The 18319-nt window shown below is 41.2% G+C and overlaps 1 protein-coding gene across 15 annotated transcripts in view; it reads right to left on the reverse strand.

Moving 5' to 3' along the window:
- The window catches only part of DLG2 (discs large MAGUK scaffold protein 2), a 1018327-nt gene that overhangs the window by 867539 nt on the left and 132469 nt on the right, over positions 1–18319 (reverse strand). For 10 of the 15 annotated variants that reach the window (XM_049823421.1, XM_049823420.1, XM_049823430.1 and 7 more), the window contains one exon: positions 8125–8223. The exons of 4 other annotated variants lie outside the window; for them this stretch is intronic. In XM_049823421.1, coding sequence (XP_049679378.1) covers positions 8125–8223 — 99 coding nt within the window. Of the gene's footprint in view, positions 1–416; positions 817–8124; positions 8224–18319 lie in introns of those variants that run through there. One more of the 15 variants, XM_049823435.1, reaches the window with a different exon arrangement.

Below are 18319 nucleotides of genomic sequence, written 5' to 3' on the forward strand. Positions count from 1 at the left end.
TACATCTGATTGGCCTCTTTAAAATCCTAGGACCCATATAATGCCCCCCCCTTTTTTTTTTATTCTTTAGTTTACAGAATAAACTAATAAGCTGAGAAAATATGGGTATTATACCATGTATTCTGAAAGTGCTCTAGTAGCTAGAGATATTAATCGACACAAGCATAGGCTAAGGTAAAATATGAAATCATTTTCCTTTTGCTAGTAAAAATAAGTAAATTACATATCATTTAGGAAGTGATACAGAAACAAACTGCATAATCTACGGAAAAAGAGAACAAAATGCTCACTGAAGCAAAGCTTATTTATCACTTTATCTTGCAACCTGACACAGTACATGCTCAATCTATTTAATTACAGGAACAGAAAAACAGCAGAGAAATATGTACACATAACAGCAATGTTTCCAGTCCTACCTTGGTTGTGACAATGCACAGACAATCCATTCTGTAAATCTCCACAGGAGTGTATGTAAATCATAAAAACAAATCAGCAAGGGTGAGGAAAGGCTTTTGAACAGCATGAACAGAACCGGAGGCTTGAATCTGCACAGCCTGCTTTTCCAAGTGGGGCCCTCATAAGAAACTCGAGTCCTCCTCCACAATGCTAAAGGCAGTCATGATGCTTACAGGGATCAGAAAACCCACTAGAAATCGTCTCAAGCAAAACTTCCAGGTGGCTTATCAGGCTTGATTGCTGCATTGTTCAATCTGTGATCAAAATATTCTGTTGAATGGTATGCAGCCTTCTAAATGGGAAGATGAGAACCACAACAAGCACAAAAGAGCAAAAGCATCACATTTCAGCCCTGGCTCTGGTTTCACAATTCTGATCTGCTGTTTCAGTATACCCATAAGATTTCCTTTGCCAAGTCTCTCTCTCTCTCTCTCTCTCTCAATCTCTCTCCCTCTCGCTCTCTCCTTCCCTGTCTTTTTTTTTCTCCCCCCTCTCGCTCACTCTCTCCCTCCTCTTTCCTACGAACTCCAAGCAAGCACAACACACACAACTATCGGGCCCATCTATCAAAGTGCTGTCACTTCTCTGCCAAAACAACTGCTTTGGGTTGTAAGGGTTTTTATTAAGAGCATGATTCCTACAAACGCATATTGCTTGAAGTGCATGATTGAAACATTAAGGTGTGTGCGAGAGCTCATGCGTCACATCTACAGTCGCTCAGAATTACTAGGTCAGATTTGGATTCGGGAAGTGAATATAAATAACAGCTGGATAAGGCGAACTTTCAGAAAGTATAACAGAAAATAATCAGTCAGGGGGAAAAAACGGGGATTGCTTATTTACACACGCACGCAGGTTTGTGAAGCACAACAGCAATATAATTATAGTTTACCATCCACGGAGAAAAAACCCCACGTTATATACATTATTCAAAGCTACAGAAGGGCACCTTTTTTCGTCCCCACTTATGAAAAATACATCAAAGTTTTAATTAGAAGAAAGCACCCCGAACAACAGAGCTTAAAACCTCCTTAAGTTCTCTCCCAAACTTTTTCTGCATCTTTGACAGATCCGCAGACTTAATCAATTTATCTCATGTTCTGTATGCGTTGCCTAGAGTTTTACAGACTGTTTAGCCCCCAAAGCCCTACCTTTCGTGCAGTGATGCTGGTGCAGAGCTTGCCTTTCAGGTGTCTTACATGAATCATTCTGAGTTAGAAAGCTCGCTGTCAGCTCTTAAAGTCTTCTCTCTCTTACAGATAGAGGAAGAGAGAGAGAGGAGAAAGAGGGAGGGAGAGAGAAAGAGACACAGAAGGGGAAAGATATGTAAAATGAAAGCTCTGGCCAAAGAGAGAGGAAAATCAATGCTCCTATTCACTGGAAAAAAAAAATACAGCCAACTGGACTGTTGACAGCAACAAGAGGAAACGTCTAGACACCCATACATTACAATTTACCTTTTCAACACACTGGACAGCACAATTCCCCCTGGGTGCTTTGCTGAGGATCTCTCATTCTCACTCAGAGCTAAAATATGTTTTCAATAAAATAAGCCTTTCCAAGAAAATAAAAGGATATTTAAGAGTCATCTCTCTTCCATAAATTACTCAGGTTATAACCCTAATATTCTTGTGATTGCTAAAGCAGCAAGAGGCTCAGTAAATGACACACATTATTTTGCCAAAATGAGGTCACTGCTACCAAAGTTACAAAATCCATAGTGAATCAGATATGTGGTCAGAGAGCAACCAATCCTCTCCCAACTATTAAAGTTTTGGTGGGTATAACATCTTAAAAAGAAAGTCTCCAGAGCACTTACGACTGTGTCTAAAACTTTAACTCACTCTGAGCAACCACATGTGCACAAAACAAACTTGATTTGTGTTTACAGGCTGCACTGGAACCTCCAAGTTTTGTCCCTGCTGAGGTTTAGTCCAGTAGCCAAACAGGCAGACAAGTTTATTAAACTATGGATTATATGAAACAGAGAACTTTCAAACATCCTTGAAGTAAGAACCAATTAACCACCTCCTTAAGAAAAATTAACCCATTAAGATGGTCTAAACCAAGCCGCGCTTGTGCTCTAGGCATGATAGGGTAAAAGGGAACTCAGTCAACTCTAAAATCAGGAGATATTTTAACACTTAGATGTAAAGCATCCAACAGTTTGTTCTCTTCCAATTCCTAGATTCAAGCTGATCTAGTAAGGTGTGAAATATTTCCATACATATAATTACCTAATGACTTGGCTGTAAAATTTCGTATCATACTCAAAACTGGCATATGGGGATATATTTTGAAATTGGTCTCTAAGTGCATGATCTGTAAATGCTTCTACTTGCAAGTCACTCTACTCCTGTGAGCTGGTCCCAGTGAATTCATGACCCTATTTACAGTTTATATGAAAAACAGAGGGTTTGAACCCTTTGAGGCTGTTTATGTGAACAATGTGACTCGTGTGTGCGCCTGGGAAAATCAGGCTCCATCAAGTACCTAAAAGCTCCTCCTGCACTCCTCCAATTTCTGAGTGTCACCTCCTTCCATAAAATGCAACAACGAGCATTTAAGAGGCAGATTTGCCCCTGTGCTACCCAAGCTTAGTGCATCGTTAAGCGGCGTGCTCCCTGAAATATTGCCACCTACTTTTTACCTTCAGAATCTCCTGTAGCCCCAGAGACCCATGCTTTTGGGGACACAGACCCCAGCTCCATCCTTCCATGGGCTCCTTTTGGTGGCCAGAGCTCCTGGTCGTAGCTTCTAACACACAACTACCGATGACTTGACAAAATCAGGGCTGCGCTATGGGAAGAGATGACTGTCAATGGGTCTCCAGTGTTTCTCCCAGGGATGCAGCTCCTCCTTTTTATTAACTACCCACCCCAAACCTCCAAAAGAGCCTGAGCTGCTTCATTTTCTTCCTCCAACTAGATAGTTTCTCCAAGAATTTTTTTCTCCCCAAGTATAAGATTTTCAGAGCCTTGGCACCGCTTTACCCTTCATTAGCAGCATCTCCTTCTGCTCTAATTTCTGCAGGTCATACTGCTGCTTAGTTCTATTTTTTCCTCTGCTCTTCCAGCCTTTGTGTTATCTGTACATATGATCATGATTGAAATCTACTATAGAAAGACTTGACCCAAAAAACAAACAAATTGAGAAGCAGCCATCTGGGGTGAAAAGAGATGGTTTATAGTTGCTCATAGTTGATTTGGATGGTCAAAAATAACCTCTGTGATGAGCTCTGACTCTTGGGAAGCCTTAATACAGGCAAATAACAACTATTTCCCACTGTGATACCAGTGGTTCTGCGGACCACCATTTGAAAACCACTTACCCAGGTGACTACTCCCTTCTCCTCTAATTTTACCAAGGTGTGTATTTTTAGGTCACACAAAAACAAACAATATGAGGTGAGCGGGTGAAATGTGATGGTCTGTATAACGCAGTAGTTACGACTGGACAATTTAATGCTCCTTTCTGGCATTAAAATCTTCACTGTATCCAGGTACTTCCACTTGGATAACCAAAGCGTAAGGTTTAATTAGGTTGTTATATTTAGAACCAGAGCCTGTAACATCCAGCTGAACTGAATATTTGTAAAAGCAAGCTTCTGTAAAACCTAAAACCAATAGGAAGGATTCTCGGGGTGTTTTAAGTCTTTCATGACACACCTTTTTAAACATCTCTTAAATTCTTTTGAAACCCAAATATTATAGAGCAAAAACTGTAAAGATAAACTGACTCTTTAAAAAAAGCAAAACAGGCTTCATTATTATCTTTGATTCAAACAGTAGAAATTAAGAAAAACAAAAGTACTAAGTCTCCAAGTTTTGGAGTACACACTAAGAAAGGAGATATCTACCAGACTGCTAACACAGCATTAGTAATGTCAGCACATTGCAAAATTCAGCCAGTGGCTATTTAGAGCTCTATGCACCTACACAGAAAACACATCAACACACACAAACTCTTAAAAATATGGAGAAAGACTTATTTACTCCTTATGTATCTTAAATTGTGTACAATAGAGTACCTGTTGATGGTATTAAATTGCCAGTCTTTTACAAGGCATTATATTCTCTTTCTTCTTCTCAGGTGCTATATTGTACCCAAACAAGCTACAAATAAATACTTTCCTGATTACGTCTCTTCCAAGAGGGCAACTGATGTAGTCATTAACTTATGTCTTTATGGTCAGAGCTCATTTATACCACTTGAGCCCAATTCCAGCTAGGTTGCTGTGTAGCACAATTGGTTAGTTAGTAGGTTAACACCAGCATAAAAGTTATCTGAGTAATTATATGCTAGAGGGGAAAATCTCACGAGACAGCCTCTTTATTAGGACTGGTTTGTGTTACACACACACACACAAAAAAAAACAAAAAAAAACCAAAAAAAACAAACCCCAAAAAAGAGAAACTACTAATCTTGCAGATCCTGGATATGTAGTTAAGAGCTATATTACAGATGAAATGTCAGAATAAATCCTGCCTCAGCCAGGAAGAGAAGTTAATACAAATTTCAGAAGGAGTGAAGTTCTGTATACCTTAGTCGCTAAGAATTTTAATGCAGTTCCCAGGCTGAACCAGAAGCCCAGGAGTGCTGGTGTTAATTTAAAGATGAACGAATTAGCAATTCTGCCCCTCCTGACTGCAGCAGCCCTAACAGCAGCCGCTCTGCAACTGGCCTCAGGCCCGTGAGAGTCTCAGGCAGAAGCTATAGCAGGAATCATTCCCTTCTCCCGTGCATGGCAAATTTCATTGCTATTTAGCACAATCAATGTTGGAGTCCTGACCAATTTCTCTGGCTGGTAGCTTTCTCAACGAAAAGAAAAAGACAATTTTCTTTTCTGTAGGGAAGCACAGACCTTGCCACTCCGAGCCCTGCAGGTAGATGGTAAAATGGGCACGGGGAGACGTGAAGACTGGACAGGCAGCTCCACTCCTTCATCACCAGGACTCTGCACCCAAGCTTCCACAAGGGCCCCAGGCTCAGCAGCCACAGAAAAAAAGGTTGTTTTCTGCTTCACAGCTGTGGAGGGGATTCCCTCTCTTCCTGCCCCAAGTACATGCCCAGCTTACCACCCTTTTATTCAGTACATGGGAGCTCACGCCACTTTAGCCAAGCACTTCCCCAGCGCTCAAAAGCAAGAAAAAAAGTGATTTTTGGTTTATTTAATAGACAACGTGCAATTCGCTTGGCCCTGTTTGCTGAGGGTCTTATTGTAATACCTGGCCCTTGGCTGCTGCACCCTGTGGTGTGTAAAGTCATTTGCCTCCAGGGTGCTCAGCGAGACAGGAGGGTGGTTGCTTCCCTTCCTCTCCAGGAGTCAATGTAATCAAAGGATCAGAGGATAAGTAACAACAGAAAGGACCCGAGGTCTTCATTCCAACCTGCTGCTCAAAGTAGGTTCAGCAGTGAGGTCTGATCAAGTTATTCAGGCCGTTATCCAGCCTGGTCTTGAAAATCTCCAAAGATGGAGGCAGTGCGACCTCTCTAGTAGTCTCATTCCCACAAACTCACCACCTTAGGGGTCTATGAGAAGACAGTGAGGCAAGGTGGGAAGAGAGTATGGCTTACAGGGTTGTAGGAAATGCACGTTCATAATCACAGAGTGTGGAGCAGAAGATGGAGAAAGGTCCTTGAGCCAACCTACAGCTCTGAAGGGCCTTGGATAAGCTAGCCTTTTGAAAGCTCTGCAACCTTCATTAATTTAAAACTTATGCCTAATGTTTTATGTATCTATTATTTCCCATATAAAGCCATAATTGTTTTCTCTTGCTTCCCACAAATCCCTTATTCAGAACAAGACAGAAGTGCTTCAGTTACAAATGCTCCACTGGCTTTATGTGGGCTGGGATGCTCTGCAATAGAAATGCACAGTATCAAGGACAATATGTCCTGAAGTGGCTCTCAGCTCTCAAGATCCAGAGTGGAAGAAGAGTTCATTTTAATTCTTGAGCATTCTGCCTGGGGAAATAAATCTAACAACCAATTGATCATCAGCAACTGAAAAGCTCTGGTGCATATGTTTAAACATGTAGCCAGCCCTAAATAGCTATGTGTCACTGTCATAGCAGCGTGCCCTGACACTCAAGCACAGTCACTTGAAAAAGAAATCAGACAAAATGACTCTTTCAAATGAAGTGACACACTAAACCACAAGTTCCAGGAAATGACAACAAAACATCTGCTCTCCGCCATCCCATGGTACTGGGAACTGAATAAAAAACCACTCACAGCTCTTAATGTCTTAGAGTTTGGCAATGGAATTGCCAATTTTTGGAGTTTACTTTCATGTACGCTGTGCTGGAGAGCTACAAACAGCATGAAAATGTGGTACATAGAATTGCGGATGGAGAAACATTGAGTCCAGGAGTTCGCAGTATCATGACTCTAAGTAGGGAAGAGGGTGCTTTGTTCAGTTGGGCATTCATACTGGAAAAGACAGTGTGAAATTGGGCTGAGATCCACTACATCCCATGATTTCGACAACATCTTCATGGACACAATATATTTAGGGTATATATCAAGCTTTTGATAACTCCGTGCCTTGGGGAAATAATTTCTTCCATAAATATAGAGACAAATGTCAGTGAGTATACATGTTCTTGTATTTCAGCTCTCAAATAGCACCACGGTCCTACATGGTAAAAAAGTTTTTCTGATCAACCGGGAACTCAACAACACAAGAAACTCAGAAAGTCATGCTAGACAATTAGTTCTTTAGATCTTGAAAAGTTAGCGAACAGAGAAATTGATCTAGAAATGTAAACAAAGCCCATTTCCAGAAATGGAAAAGCCTTAGACAAGAGGAATAATCTGCAAGTTTCCACTGTTAGAAACAACTTTCGCTGAAGTCTACAAGGTATCACATAACCATGCCAACCCAGTTAATATCTGTTTTCTTTTCATCATGTTTCCAGCTTGCTAAGTTTAAAAGAAAACTTAATAATTTTCTTTCGCTTAGAAAAGAAAAAATACACAATGACCTCAAGGCTGAAAGTCTACATAATAATATCTAAGCCCCAGAGAATTGTTCCAGCCAAGTTGTGAACCTATGAAAATAATGGAGATATTATAATGAAACACTTACAACTTCACCATAGCAAGAAGCAAGACTGTTACAAAGAGAAGTGTAACATACCCCCTTACCACAACCATGAACTCGTATTGCTAGGTGTATTATTCAGCGTAGTTTTATGGTAGGTATCATTAGACTGCCCATACAAAAATCATCACTTTGCTGACATTCATATTCTTCCATACTGACTCCAGACCAGAAATAAACTACAACGCACACTGAGAGACTGAAAACACCTTGAATAAAATTTACTAACTGTGCAAAAACTTGGTCTGCAAAAATACACTGAAATGAAAACATCTTGAGATCAGCAATCCTGCAGAACCATCACCAATATTAACAACATTTCTACATAAAAATAAAAAGTACATCCTGCCTAGGACAGCACGAAATGCACAAGGCTAGTAACGCACAGCAATAAATTGCAGCCATAAGCCTCATTCAAATGTGGTAATGCACATGCAGTCATAAAGTAGCCAAAAAAATGACTGCAGGAGCTCAAATTCAATATATTCTACACATCTCACCTCAAGCAAAACTTGCCTAAATAAGTATTTCATTCTCCATCACAGAAGAGTGGACCATACCTTTGTCTTCATGTCTACCACATAATTTTCAAAAGTCTGGTTCTCCTTATTGTGTTCACCACATTGTCCAGATCCTTCTGATCCATTGGAAGCTGCAGACTAGGGGGGTGGGGGGATCAAATAAAGTAGCTGAGATGTGCACTAGAATTCTATTACACTTAAAGATTAGCGTGCACATACAAAAGGGTAGCCTGAATTCAGATAAATATGATGGGGCTCATACATAAGATTTTCACCTCAGTGTTTTGTCATACAAAAATTTCTGGGTTTTAATCTTATAGCCACTCTCACGGAAGTCTGCGAAAGTCTTAATAGGCTAAATCTACAAGATGATGCTTATCATAATCTCTAGCTGACTTCAGAAGACATTCAAGGCGCTCTGCAGCGTTCAGCATGAGAACACAGAGATAAGGAAGGAAATCAGTGCCCTGCCAAACAGGCCCACGGATGGTAATGGGCTTCTCCTCTGGAGCAGCTGCAGGAATAGCTCTCCTTACAGCACCAACTGAATTACCTGATTTGTTTTCTCATTGTTAATTCATGACATTCTCCGAAGTGACATATTTTTGAAAGGGTTTCATGCTTGTGTAGTAGCCATATTTGCGATTTTTTTAAATTCAAATGCTTTTTTCGTTGTTTCCTTCATTTACACAGATTTCAGTCTTATATTGCTTACAGAAAACCCTCATAAAACACATGGTATTTTTTCAAATAGTATCTTTAATAGCAGATGTAGTAAAAGGCTATATTTGTTTTTTCAATTTTCCTGCTGGAAATCTAATACATTATTGTAGATTTTGCATTAAGACAATAAATATTACAAATGACATCTCTGTTTACAATGCTCTGCCCTGCAAAAAATGTGCTTGAAGAGTTAGCCTTCGAATGAAACACGATAACTGCCACTAACTCGGGTCTGAGAAAATTTCGGGGCATTTTGCAAGAGCATGAACAGGAAAGCAGAGTCAATTCAAACAGAGTGTCTTCTATCTGTCGGCGCTGAGCACCACAGACACCATGAGTGATTTAGACCCATCCTTTTTTAGCCTGCGCACCAGGAGTAAAGTCAATTTGAACACAACAGGCAAGAAATTGTTAGCATTTTAAATAGATCAACCATTGCCAGCACAACTCAGAAAACAACAAGCCAGTGCCACAGAAACAGCCAAATCACATCCACATGTGCAAATATGTTTTCTCCTCTGATACTAGATTGTTTATTTAGGGCTCCGTCCAGCAAAAGACTGAATGCTGGCCCCAATCCAGGCAACTACTTAGACACGTGCTTTTAACTTCACTGGAACAAATGGCATTAGTCTTGTGCTCCAATAAAGAACGTGTTTAAATGTTGGATCGAGCCCAGCAGCTCAACACTGCATGGGGCTGAGCACACAGGACTCGACGCATGCCCTCTCTAAAGTTTTAGCTTCTCTAACACGCTCGCAGTCATGGAGAACCATGCATTCCTTCAGCTTGTTTCTTGTCACCGAAGGGTGTTGCATATCCCCCATTTGTAATCTGGAAGGGATAGCCAGGCAACCGGGCCAAATTTATGCAGGACAGCAAGGAACTGAACTCAGGTCTGGCATCTTGCATCAGAGCTTACAGGAAATCCAAGCAACTCCCTAAGTGTTTCTTTCAGGAGGGGAAAATTTGTTTTACAAGGAACTAAAAAGCATGCATAGAAATTTTCATTTCGTCTTTGCTTTCTCTGAATACTTGACACAAGTCTTTTCCATTGTTATTATTTACAGGCAACAATATAAACTATGCAAATCAATACATTATTTATTTGCTCTAATCATCAAGACCAAACTCTGCCTGATCCTAAAGGAGCTAAGCTTCTGCAACTTCTCAAAAGAGGGTTGACAATTTTCAGCAGAAACTACAGCCTGTATGGTAGCATTTATCAAATGAGTGCAGCTGCAAAACTGGATAAGGAACTTCAGTTTGTTTATATTTCACATACTTTTTTTCCCCTCAAATTTTTCACCGTTAGCTGACTCCAATATTTTGAAAGAACATAAAACAATGTCATAAGATGCTATGAAATGTTTCAATTGTTTTCCTTAGGGAAACGGGTCACAGATTAACTGTGAAGAGCAGCAAACCAAGGACATTAGGAGGGTACAAACATCTCAAGAGTAATTGTAATAAATCTGGAACTTCTCTCTGTTCCAGTGTATTAAGGTTCAATAAGCATTAGCAGAATAATATATGGTTCCCAAACTTGAACAAAGTTTACGTTAGCAATCCATCTGAAAACCAACAGTCATTTAACTTTGTGTTATGAAATACATAGGACCGTATAATGCAAGAGGCAAAAAGGATACTTGCTGTGTGTTGTGACAGATTTATTAAAAACTAGCATTCTTGGGTCTGAGTCTTATTCTTGATTACATACAATCCTCTCTTTAGAGGCTAACCAAAAACCTACCCTGTCTAAAATTATTTGTACACTTTATATCTAAAAGCTGCCTACTCATGCAAAAGAAGCATTTTAGCAACACCTCATTATTCCTGAACCGTGCCGGTCACCATGAGAAGCAGAACTGGCAGCCCCAGGGTGACCCAGTAGGAATGCAGTGGAGCGCATGCACCATGCTTATACGTCCTTGTAGGAGGTTCTGGAAATAACGACTTCAAGCTTGAATTAAAACTACTGACAAAAGTCTAGACTCCTGTATCTAGAAGTCTGGTAGCTGGAACAATTTAATCTCCCTGTTCACAGAAGAAAATATTATTTTCTTCAAGTTGGTCAGAGAAAGAGAAGAGATTTTACAAGCAAATGTTGCAAAAGCAGATTAAAACTTCATTTGGTAACTTTGCTTACACGGGTAGTAACCATGAGAATCATAGATCACACCAAAAGCAATCTTCCAATTTTGTGTATAATTAATGCTAACCGATTTAGATTATAATTAACAGGGACTATTTAGACTGTAATCTCTTCAGGGCAATGTCTCTCATTGTGCAAACTTACAGCATTATTTAAATGTTTATTAATACAATAGTAATCACATTAGCTACCTTGTTCATTTTATCTAATTTTAACAGTGCTCAGCAAGGCTTTTCTGTGCTTATAACACATCTTTCCGGTAGCTTATTAGGATATGCACAATTGACACAGTCAAGCATCAACAAAATTCTTGCTGATTATTTTTTGCCAAAGTACACAGTTATGAATTATGAAAGACTTGTCACTGGTTCCACTTTCAGCAGGCAGCATGTTCCAGTTCATGTCAGAGCCAGCAACCAGCCAGAAGGAGCATCTGCCCTCAGAGGCAATTATGGCATATGGGGTTTCCAAGAGTTGCTCCAGGAGGTCTTCCTATAGCAGCCAAACCCTGTAACAGTGGATGAATTCTCCAGTCTATTGTATGGCTCCAGAATTTATACCTAATATATCAATAGGAGGTACTTGTAAGCATCCACAATAGTTATCACATGTTTGCCTCTGGGAATGAGGGCCAACATTGGGGATATAAAAAATATTAAAAAAATAAGAAACATACATGCAAACATTTTTCTGCTCTTCCATGTTGCTGCCAGGACTTTGAATTTATTTACACACGCACCTGTATGGGATATTTTCTAGGGCACATACACCACTCTGTGTCTGGAAAATGCTCATCAGCTTTGCAAAGGGACCAGGAGCACGGGTGAGTGTAGGGGAGCTACAGCCCTTGAGCCTAAATAAATCTGCAACTGCCTTAGGGTTCAGAGAGCTAATGCACCTTCTCCTACAGCCGGCAGCTTAGGGAGTGCTCTCCTGTGTGCTTTTAAAGAGAAAAATTCCAAACAGAAGCTGATTTGAGACCTCTTTTGGCATTTTGTATCACGAATTGGTAGCTCTGCTCCAGTCCCATGAGAGCTTGTAGATAAATGCCAGCTTGCCCCAAATGATTTACATTAAGAGAGGAAAGGTATAAAAAAAAAAAAAACACCAAAACCCAAACAAACCAGTGATCTGTTAACTTTTGGATGCCAATATCTGTCAGGAAATCTATCATCTTGGTAATCAAATGCTCCCAGGAACACATAGTGCTGAGAGATGCTGCTTTTATTCAATTAACTTTTCCAAAAGTAAGCATTTTAAAAAATCATTAGAATATTAAAAAGCTACAGGGGGAAAGTAAAATGCAACATGACATATGCTGGAATTATCCATTTTACAGGACATTGATGTAAATTAATTCATTTAGCAGCTATGCTGGAGTAGGAAGCAACCTGAGCTGAACTGAGATGCACAGCAAGATACTGACACGAGCCAAGAAAGCAGCACACCTCTATGCCAGGGTACAGCCTGCTCGTGCTCTGCTCAAGCCATGTGTGAACTAAAACTGGACTCAAGTTCATCCTTTACAACATACCAGCAACAGCAAGAACACCTCCTGTGCGCGCGATCCGTCCACCCAGGGCTGCACCTTTCGGCCATACCTAGGCGGAGTTGACAGCTCTCCTAAATGTGTTGTGAGCATCTCAGGTTTAGCTCCTGCTGCTGACAATCTTGGACAACAGGGGGGGGGAAAAAAAAAAAAAAATAAAAAAAATTTGCAGATCTTGGATGGTTTGTGGGAGACAAAGCATCACTGGGGACTTGAAGAGTTTTTCCTGCAGTGCCATGTAGCGAAATAATCCTAGAGACCATAAGATGTGCTTTCCTTTTTCTGTACCCTGCTAGTCCTATTTCTATGCCTCTTATAGTCCTTATTACAGGAAGAAATGTCATTCAGCAAATTTTTTGGCAGGAATTAACTTTCACCGATATCACAGATGACTGAAAACTCAGACAATCCCAGAGCAGGCCATGCTAGAAACTAAAATCAGAAATATAATCCCACAGAAGCCAGGCAGTTTCATTTTCCTCAGCTGAGTCTAAATTTCAGTCCAGAAATAATATAGAAGAGCTTTCTTCTTGTCCACAAAATCCTTTAAAAAAAGAAGGTGCCTAATTAAGTGTTTCTGAAGCCCTTTAGAAAAGCATGGTTCAGTATTCCCAGCTGAATGATTTAGCCATCAGAAAGGATTTTGTTTCCATTTCCACATTAGGGTTTCTGGTTCATTGTTTGAAGATGTGAAGGTTTGCTGCACATCCCATGGCATTAGCTCAGCCTTTGCAGCTGTCTCAAGCCAGGGTGATGTTGCAGATTGCTACAAGACTCATGGCTAAGTCCTGTAAGAATGTCACCTTCTGTACCAGTCTTCCCAACAAGACCAGTAAATGTGACGGAGAAAAGAAAAGTATACATTTGGGCATGGATTCTACCATATAAATTGCACCACAAGTGTTTGATTTTTTTTAAGTTACTGTATTTGGAAGTGAGCATAAATATCACACTAATATTTATTTTACCCTGGGTTTTTTATGATTCCATTTTAGCTAATATAGATTCAACCTTTCAGAAGATTTTATGGCAGACTTAAAGAGTGTTAGAGCTCAGGAACAATTATGTGGCTGCAGGCTTTTGTTTCAGAAAGGTCAGGATCTGATTTAATGCTGCTCCACCCTCCCGAAAGCAAGTCTTGCTCTCGGGGCGTTTCTGGATGTCAGAATGTCACTAGCAACCTTTGCATTTGCTCATCCCCAATACAGATTTGACCACCCGTCTAAAAGCTGTCCTCCAAGCTACCAGCGACTCAGTACCGTCGCTTCGGCTGGGCTAACACAAAGCCAAGGCTCAGAGCCGATCTCCCTGATTATCCATATCCCATAATTATCCAGTGCGCTGTCACTCCGGTCTGGGGTAAGACAACTGACTTTCCAGGCAGGAAATTCCAGCCGGGAGGAGACACTAGCTCATGCTTCAGCTTTTCTCCTCCTGGACAGAGAGTTCGGATGAAGCTGGCGGGACTCAGTTGGCTCCACAAACTCCAGCCTCGCGACCGACCAGAAGACGCACCCGGGAGCTTCATCTTGCTGATCCAGGCTCCGTCTCCAGCGTCACTCACGCAGAGCTTTATTTTCAAGTCCAAACCAAGGCACTCCCGCGTCTCCTTTTGCAGGGAGCAGAGCATCACTAAGGTCAGACAGCGGTGGACTCTGCCGAGGGCGATGGTTCGAGCAGCGGGCAGGGACCGTGGCACCGAGCAGCGACCGGAGTCCTCGCAAACGCAAACCTTGCAAGGGCTGTTGCTCAAATACGTTATTTCCCCTGCTGAGACCTGGCATACCAAATACTGGCGGTTGGAAGGACGTGCTGAGCTGCTGCATGCGGCAAAGAGGAAAACCGAGCAAAAAGAGCATTGCAAAGATGGACCCTGCCGCAAGGGTGAAGAGAGGAATGATTCACAGTTCAGCTGCATGAGAATGAGACTGGGCAGGCTGGCTAGTTTTCAGGCAAAGACGCACCCTTGTGTAGCTCCATGCCAGGCAGCTATCCACACAAGAAATGGAGACAGTTACCGTATGTACGGCTGAGTTCTTACCCTGATAGACTGTTTTCCAAAACATTCTCGGCAACACCAAACGCTGTAGGGCAAATTCAGATGACTCTGAACATGAGAGTGAATGAGATGAAAACTTTAAACAAATAAATGCATTTCCCTCAGCTCACTGGGATTCAGATTCTGACACTCATTCTCCGCATTCCTTACCTTTCAGCCATTGGTCTGCACTTTGCTGCGCATGAAGATGAAAGATGAAGAGTAATTTGGGATATTAAAGATCTATTTCTTTCAAATAAAGCAGAAGCTATTACTGAACTCTCCTGAAGGCTGGAGGAAAAGGACTAGAAAAATTAAAAGGCTGAACATAATTAATGAATGCTCATTTAGAATTGGCTATCGTACAATATCTTGGAAGTTAAATTTACAGCTGAAGAGGGCAGGCTGTATGCAGAAACAGGCTCTGGAAGGACCTCCATGTGCACTGTGTCAAGCTGGGGGAAAAGATAGGGAGCTGTGGCTGCAGGGGGGTCCCATCAAGCATGGAGTGATGACACCTGCCAAAAGCCCCTCCGAGCAGAAAGGTCAGCTGCAGTAAGAATAACACGTTAAAGCACATGTTTTGATTCCAGTTGTGCCCATCTGCATACATTTTATTCATTAGCTGCAGTGGAGTCCCTCTGCATTTAAGCCCGTATTAGTGAAATCACAATCTTGCCCTGAAAATACAAGCAGACCACAGCTGGAAGCAAATGCAAATACTTGGAAACAGAAAACAGAAAGTCATTAATTGTAAGCGAAAACATGACTAATGATTTTAAATTAAATAATATTTGCATGATATTTTAATTAGCAAGGATAATGTTTATTTTACTTACATAGAAGTAAGTTCTGGATACATAAATTCCAACCTACATATTTCAGTTGCCATAACGACTTGATACATTTATTCTCTTGTGTCATTTTTTATTGCATCAGTGCGGCTTTTTTTTTTTAGACAACCAAAAAAAACCCCAACTGCTTTGGTTGCTATGATAAGACAATATTTTTTAATTGTACTTTTCACATTTAATTCTTCTTGAAACCAATATACATTCCCTCCAAAGATGTTCACAGCACAGTGTGGGAATTTCACTACCAATTCCAGGGCTCAGTGCTAGGTTTGCCAGAAGTTCCAAGGATATGTAGAGCCTTTTAGCTCAAACTGCTACTTCAGTAGTCCCCCTTAGGACACTAGTCATATGGCTTGAGGTCAAGATCTTAACAGGAGACCTACACAATAACAGCCCTGAGTTGGTGCCTTTTCCCCTGAAAACCAGAAATAAATTGAGTACTAGACTCTTCAGAAAGGTGCATAGCTATAGCAGATTCGAGGCAGCAGCAGCAACAAACATAAGTGTTTTGCATCTCTGCAGCTGAGTAAATCACTGCAGTGCTCTCCAGGCCAGGAGGACATTACAGAGCAGTTTCCACATTTCATACATGCTGGTGTAGCACGTGATGAGCTAGACTTCGCTTTTATCCAGGAGCAGAACTGATTCCTAAACTTTTGGGGCCTCCGAGGAGTTGGCTCAAATCTTTTTACAAACCAAGACAATCAAACAGTATCATGATGAAGGAAGAAAGAGGATGAGGGTGGCGTTTCTCCTCCCCTCCAGTTAGCTGTTGGCAGAGCCTGCTGTTGCCCATTCACCTTTCCCAGCTCTGCACCCCCACAAACGGACACACTTAAATTAAATTGCAATTACCTAACTGCTGATGTTGCATTTCTATCTGGTTCCCTGTTACAACTGTAATGAGAGAGACTGTATTAATTAATAACAATTATATTAAGGTGCAAGATGAGGAACTGCTGGTAACCATTGTTCCATACAGCCGGCGTGGAGTGACCTCAGATTAGAGGTAATAGGGCATTTACAAATGTAAAGTTAAAGGTTTTGATGGAAAAGAACTAGTGCAATGGCTCCTGTGGACTGCCTTGGTCTTTGGGGGCAGCTCTTCATTTACTGATAACTATAATAGCTTCTACTTCAGTCAGGAGAGCTATGACAATTGCTTTCAGAGGACCGTATCCTTCAGCTCTCAGGAGAACAAAAGTGTGCACGTGTGTTACCACACACAGTTTGGGACAAGGTCTAGAACTATATTTTCACTATGAGAAGCCTCATATCTCTCTGTTTCTGATCATACTATTCCTCATTATAAAAATTCTATGTAATAAGTTAAAGTAAGAAAAAACCATAGAATTATAACAATTCCAAATAGGAGAAATACCCAACAGTGCTAAGTACTGCACTATAACCTTGCAGGAAATACATTTAAATAAGAAGTTACTCAGAGAAAGTGATCGAATTCTGATTTATCTCATGATGCACTGCAGGTCCATAGCAAATCTAAGAATAGAATCCAGTCTCCTGTCTCCACCACTGGCCCACACAGTCTCTTCCTATTTACACACCTCCAGAGAAAGTACAGAGGAGGAAACTACCCACATTTCACTTCAGATGAAATTTTGTGCACGCTCTTGCCAGAAATGGCGAATTTAAGTCAGTCGACTCAATAGCAGGAATAAAACAGTCCCATTTGGAGAACAGGGCTGATATGTCATAAAGTGATACTTAGGAAGACCAAAGGTATTTTGCACTAATGCAGGGATATAAAGCCAGTATGAAAGACAAGGAAAAAAAACCAACCACATACACAAAACCAAAATAACCCACCATGAAATCAAAACCCTGGAGAATATTATAGTGACTTTCACTTCTTGAGATTTGCTTGAAGCATCCTAAACCTTGGTATAGAAGAATATTTGTTTCGGCGAGAGCCACAGGGAGGGGAAGCAAGTACTGGCTGTCATTACAGTGGCAGGCTGCCTTGCTAAGTCATGGCTGCTGAGCTACACAGTCATATATACTCATGCTGACATGCAAAAATACTGCAGCTAAACAAAACCTTCGGCAAAACACAGTGCCATCTCTCTTCATTCAGCTTCCCTCCTACGGAGCATTGCAAAATGCTTCGCACTAGTGTATATATATATATGAAAGGAAAAGGGCTCAAAAGGTAAGTTAAGTGGAATGACTCAGGTCATTAAACTGCAGAACACATCATCATGCTCCCTAAATGTTGATAAACAGATGATGATGTATAGTGAAAGGGAAAACAAACATTCCCTAAATATTTTGCAGAAGATTGAGGCTCCATGGAGCTGCCAGACAATTTCCTTTATTACAACTGTCATGAGCTAAATGCTGGATAAGAATCTGCCACTGCCTAACGGAGAGATGGTAGAAACCTGTGCGTTCAGATGAGGACTCCAAGAACTATTAACACTAGCCACTGACCAAGGTTATTAAAAAATTACGGACCGTACAGGGACTTTGGCTTCTGTGAGCTTGCGGTTGGAGAAGCGCAGAAGTGCAAGGGCAGCCGTAACTGCATTAAACAAACATCACCGTCAACTGCGTTGTAAGAAAAGGAGCAAATGCCTCGTGTACCAGGCGATGCCAAGGGTGGTAGGGAGGAAGGCTCCTCCTCCATGTAATGCTCCTGCCATACAAACTACCTTACGTAGCTCGTATGGTTCACGCATGTCCCCCTTGGGCTCCTGCAGGGACCAGGAATCCTCCAGAGCTGCCAGCTGAAGCTGATATTTTTTTTACTTGAGAAACAGTGCCCTTGTCACAGCTCACCGACAGTGAGGTCCAGATGACACTATCAGACGAGGAGCCTGGATGAGGCAATAAATTCAGTCTCATGAAACCTGTCTCTGACTCTGCAACACCGCACACTAAAGCTGTCTGCTACT

Source organism: Accipiter gentilis, chromosome 19, assembly GCF_929443795.1.
Source record: "Accipiter gentilis chromosome 19, bAccGen1.1, whole genome shotgun sequence".
Classification (NCBI taxonomy): domain Eukaryota; kingdom Metazoa; phylum Chordata; class Aves; order Accipitriformes; family Accipitridae; genus Astur; species Astur gentilis.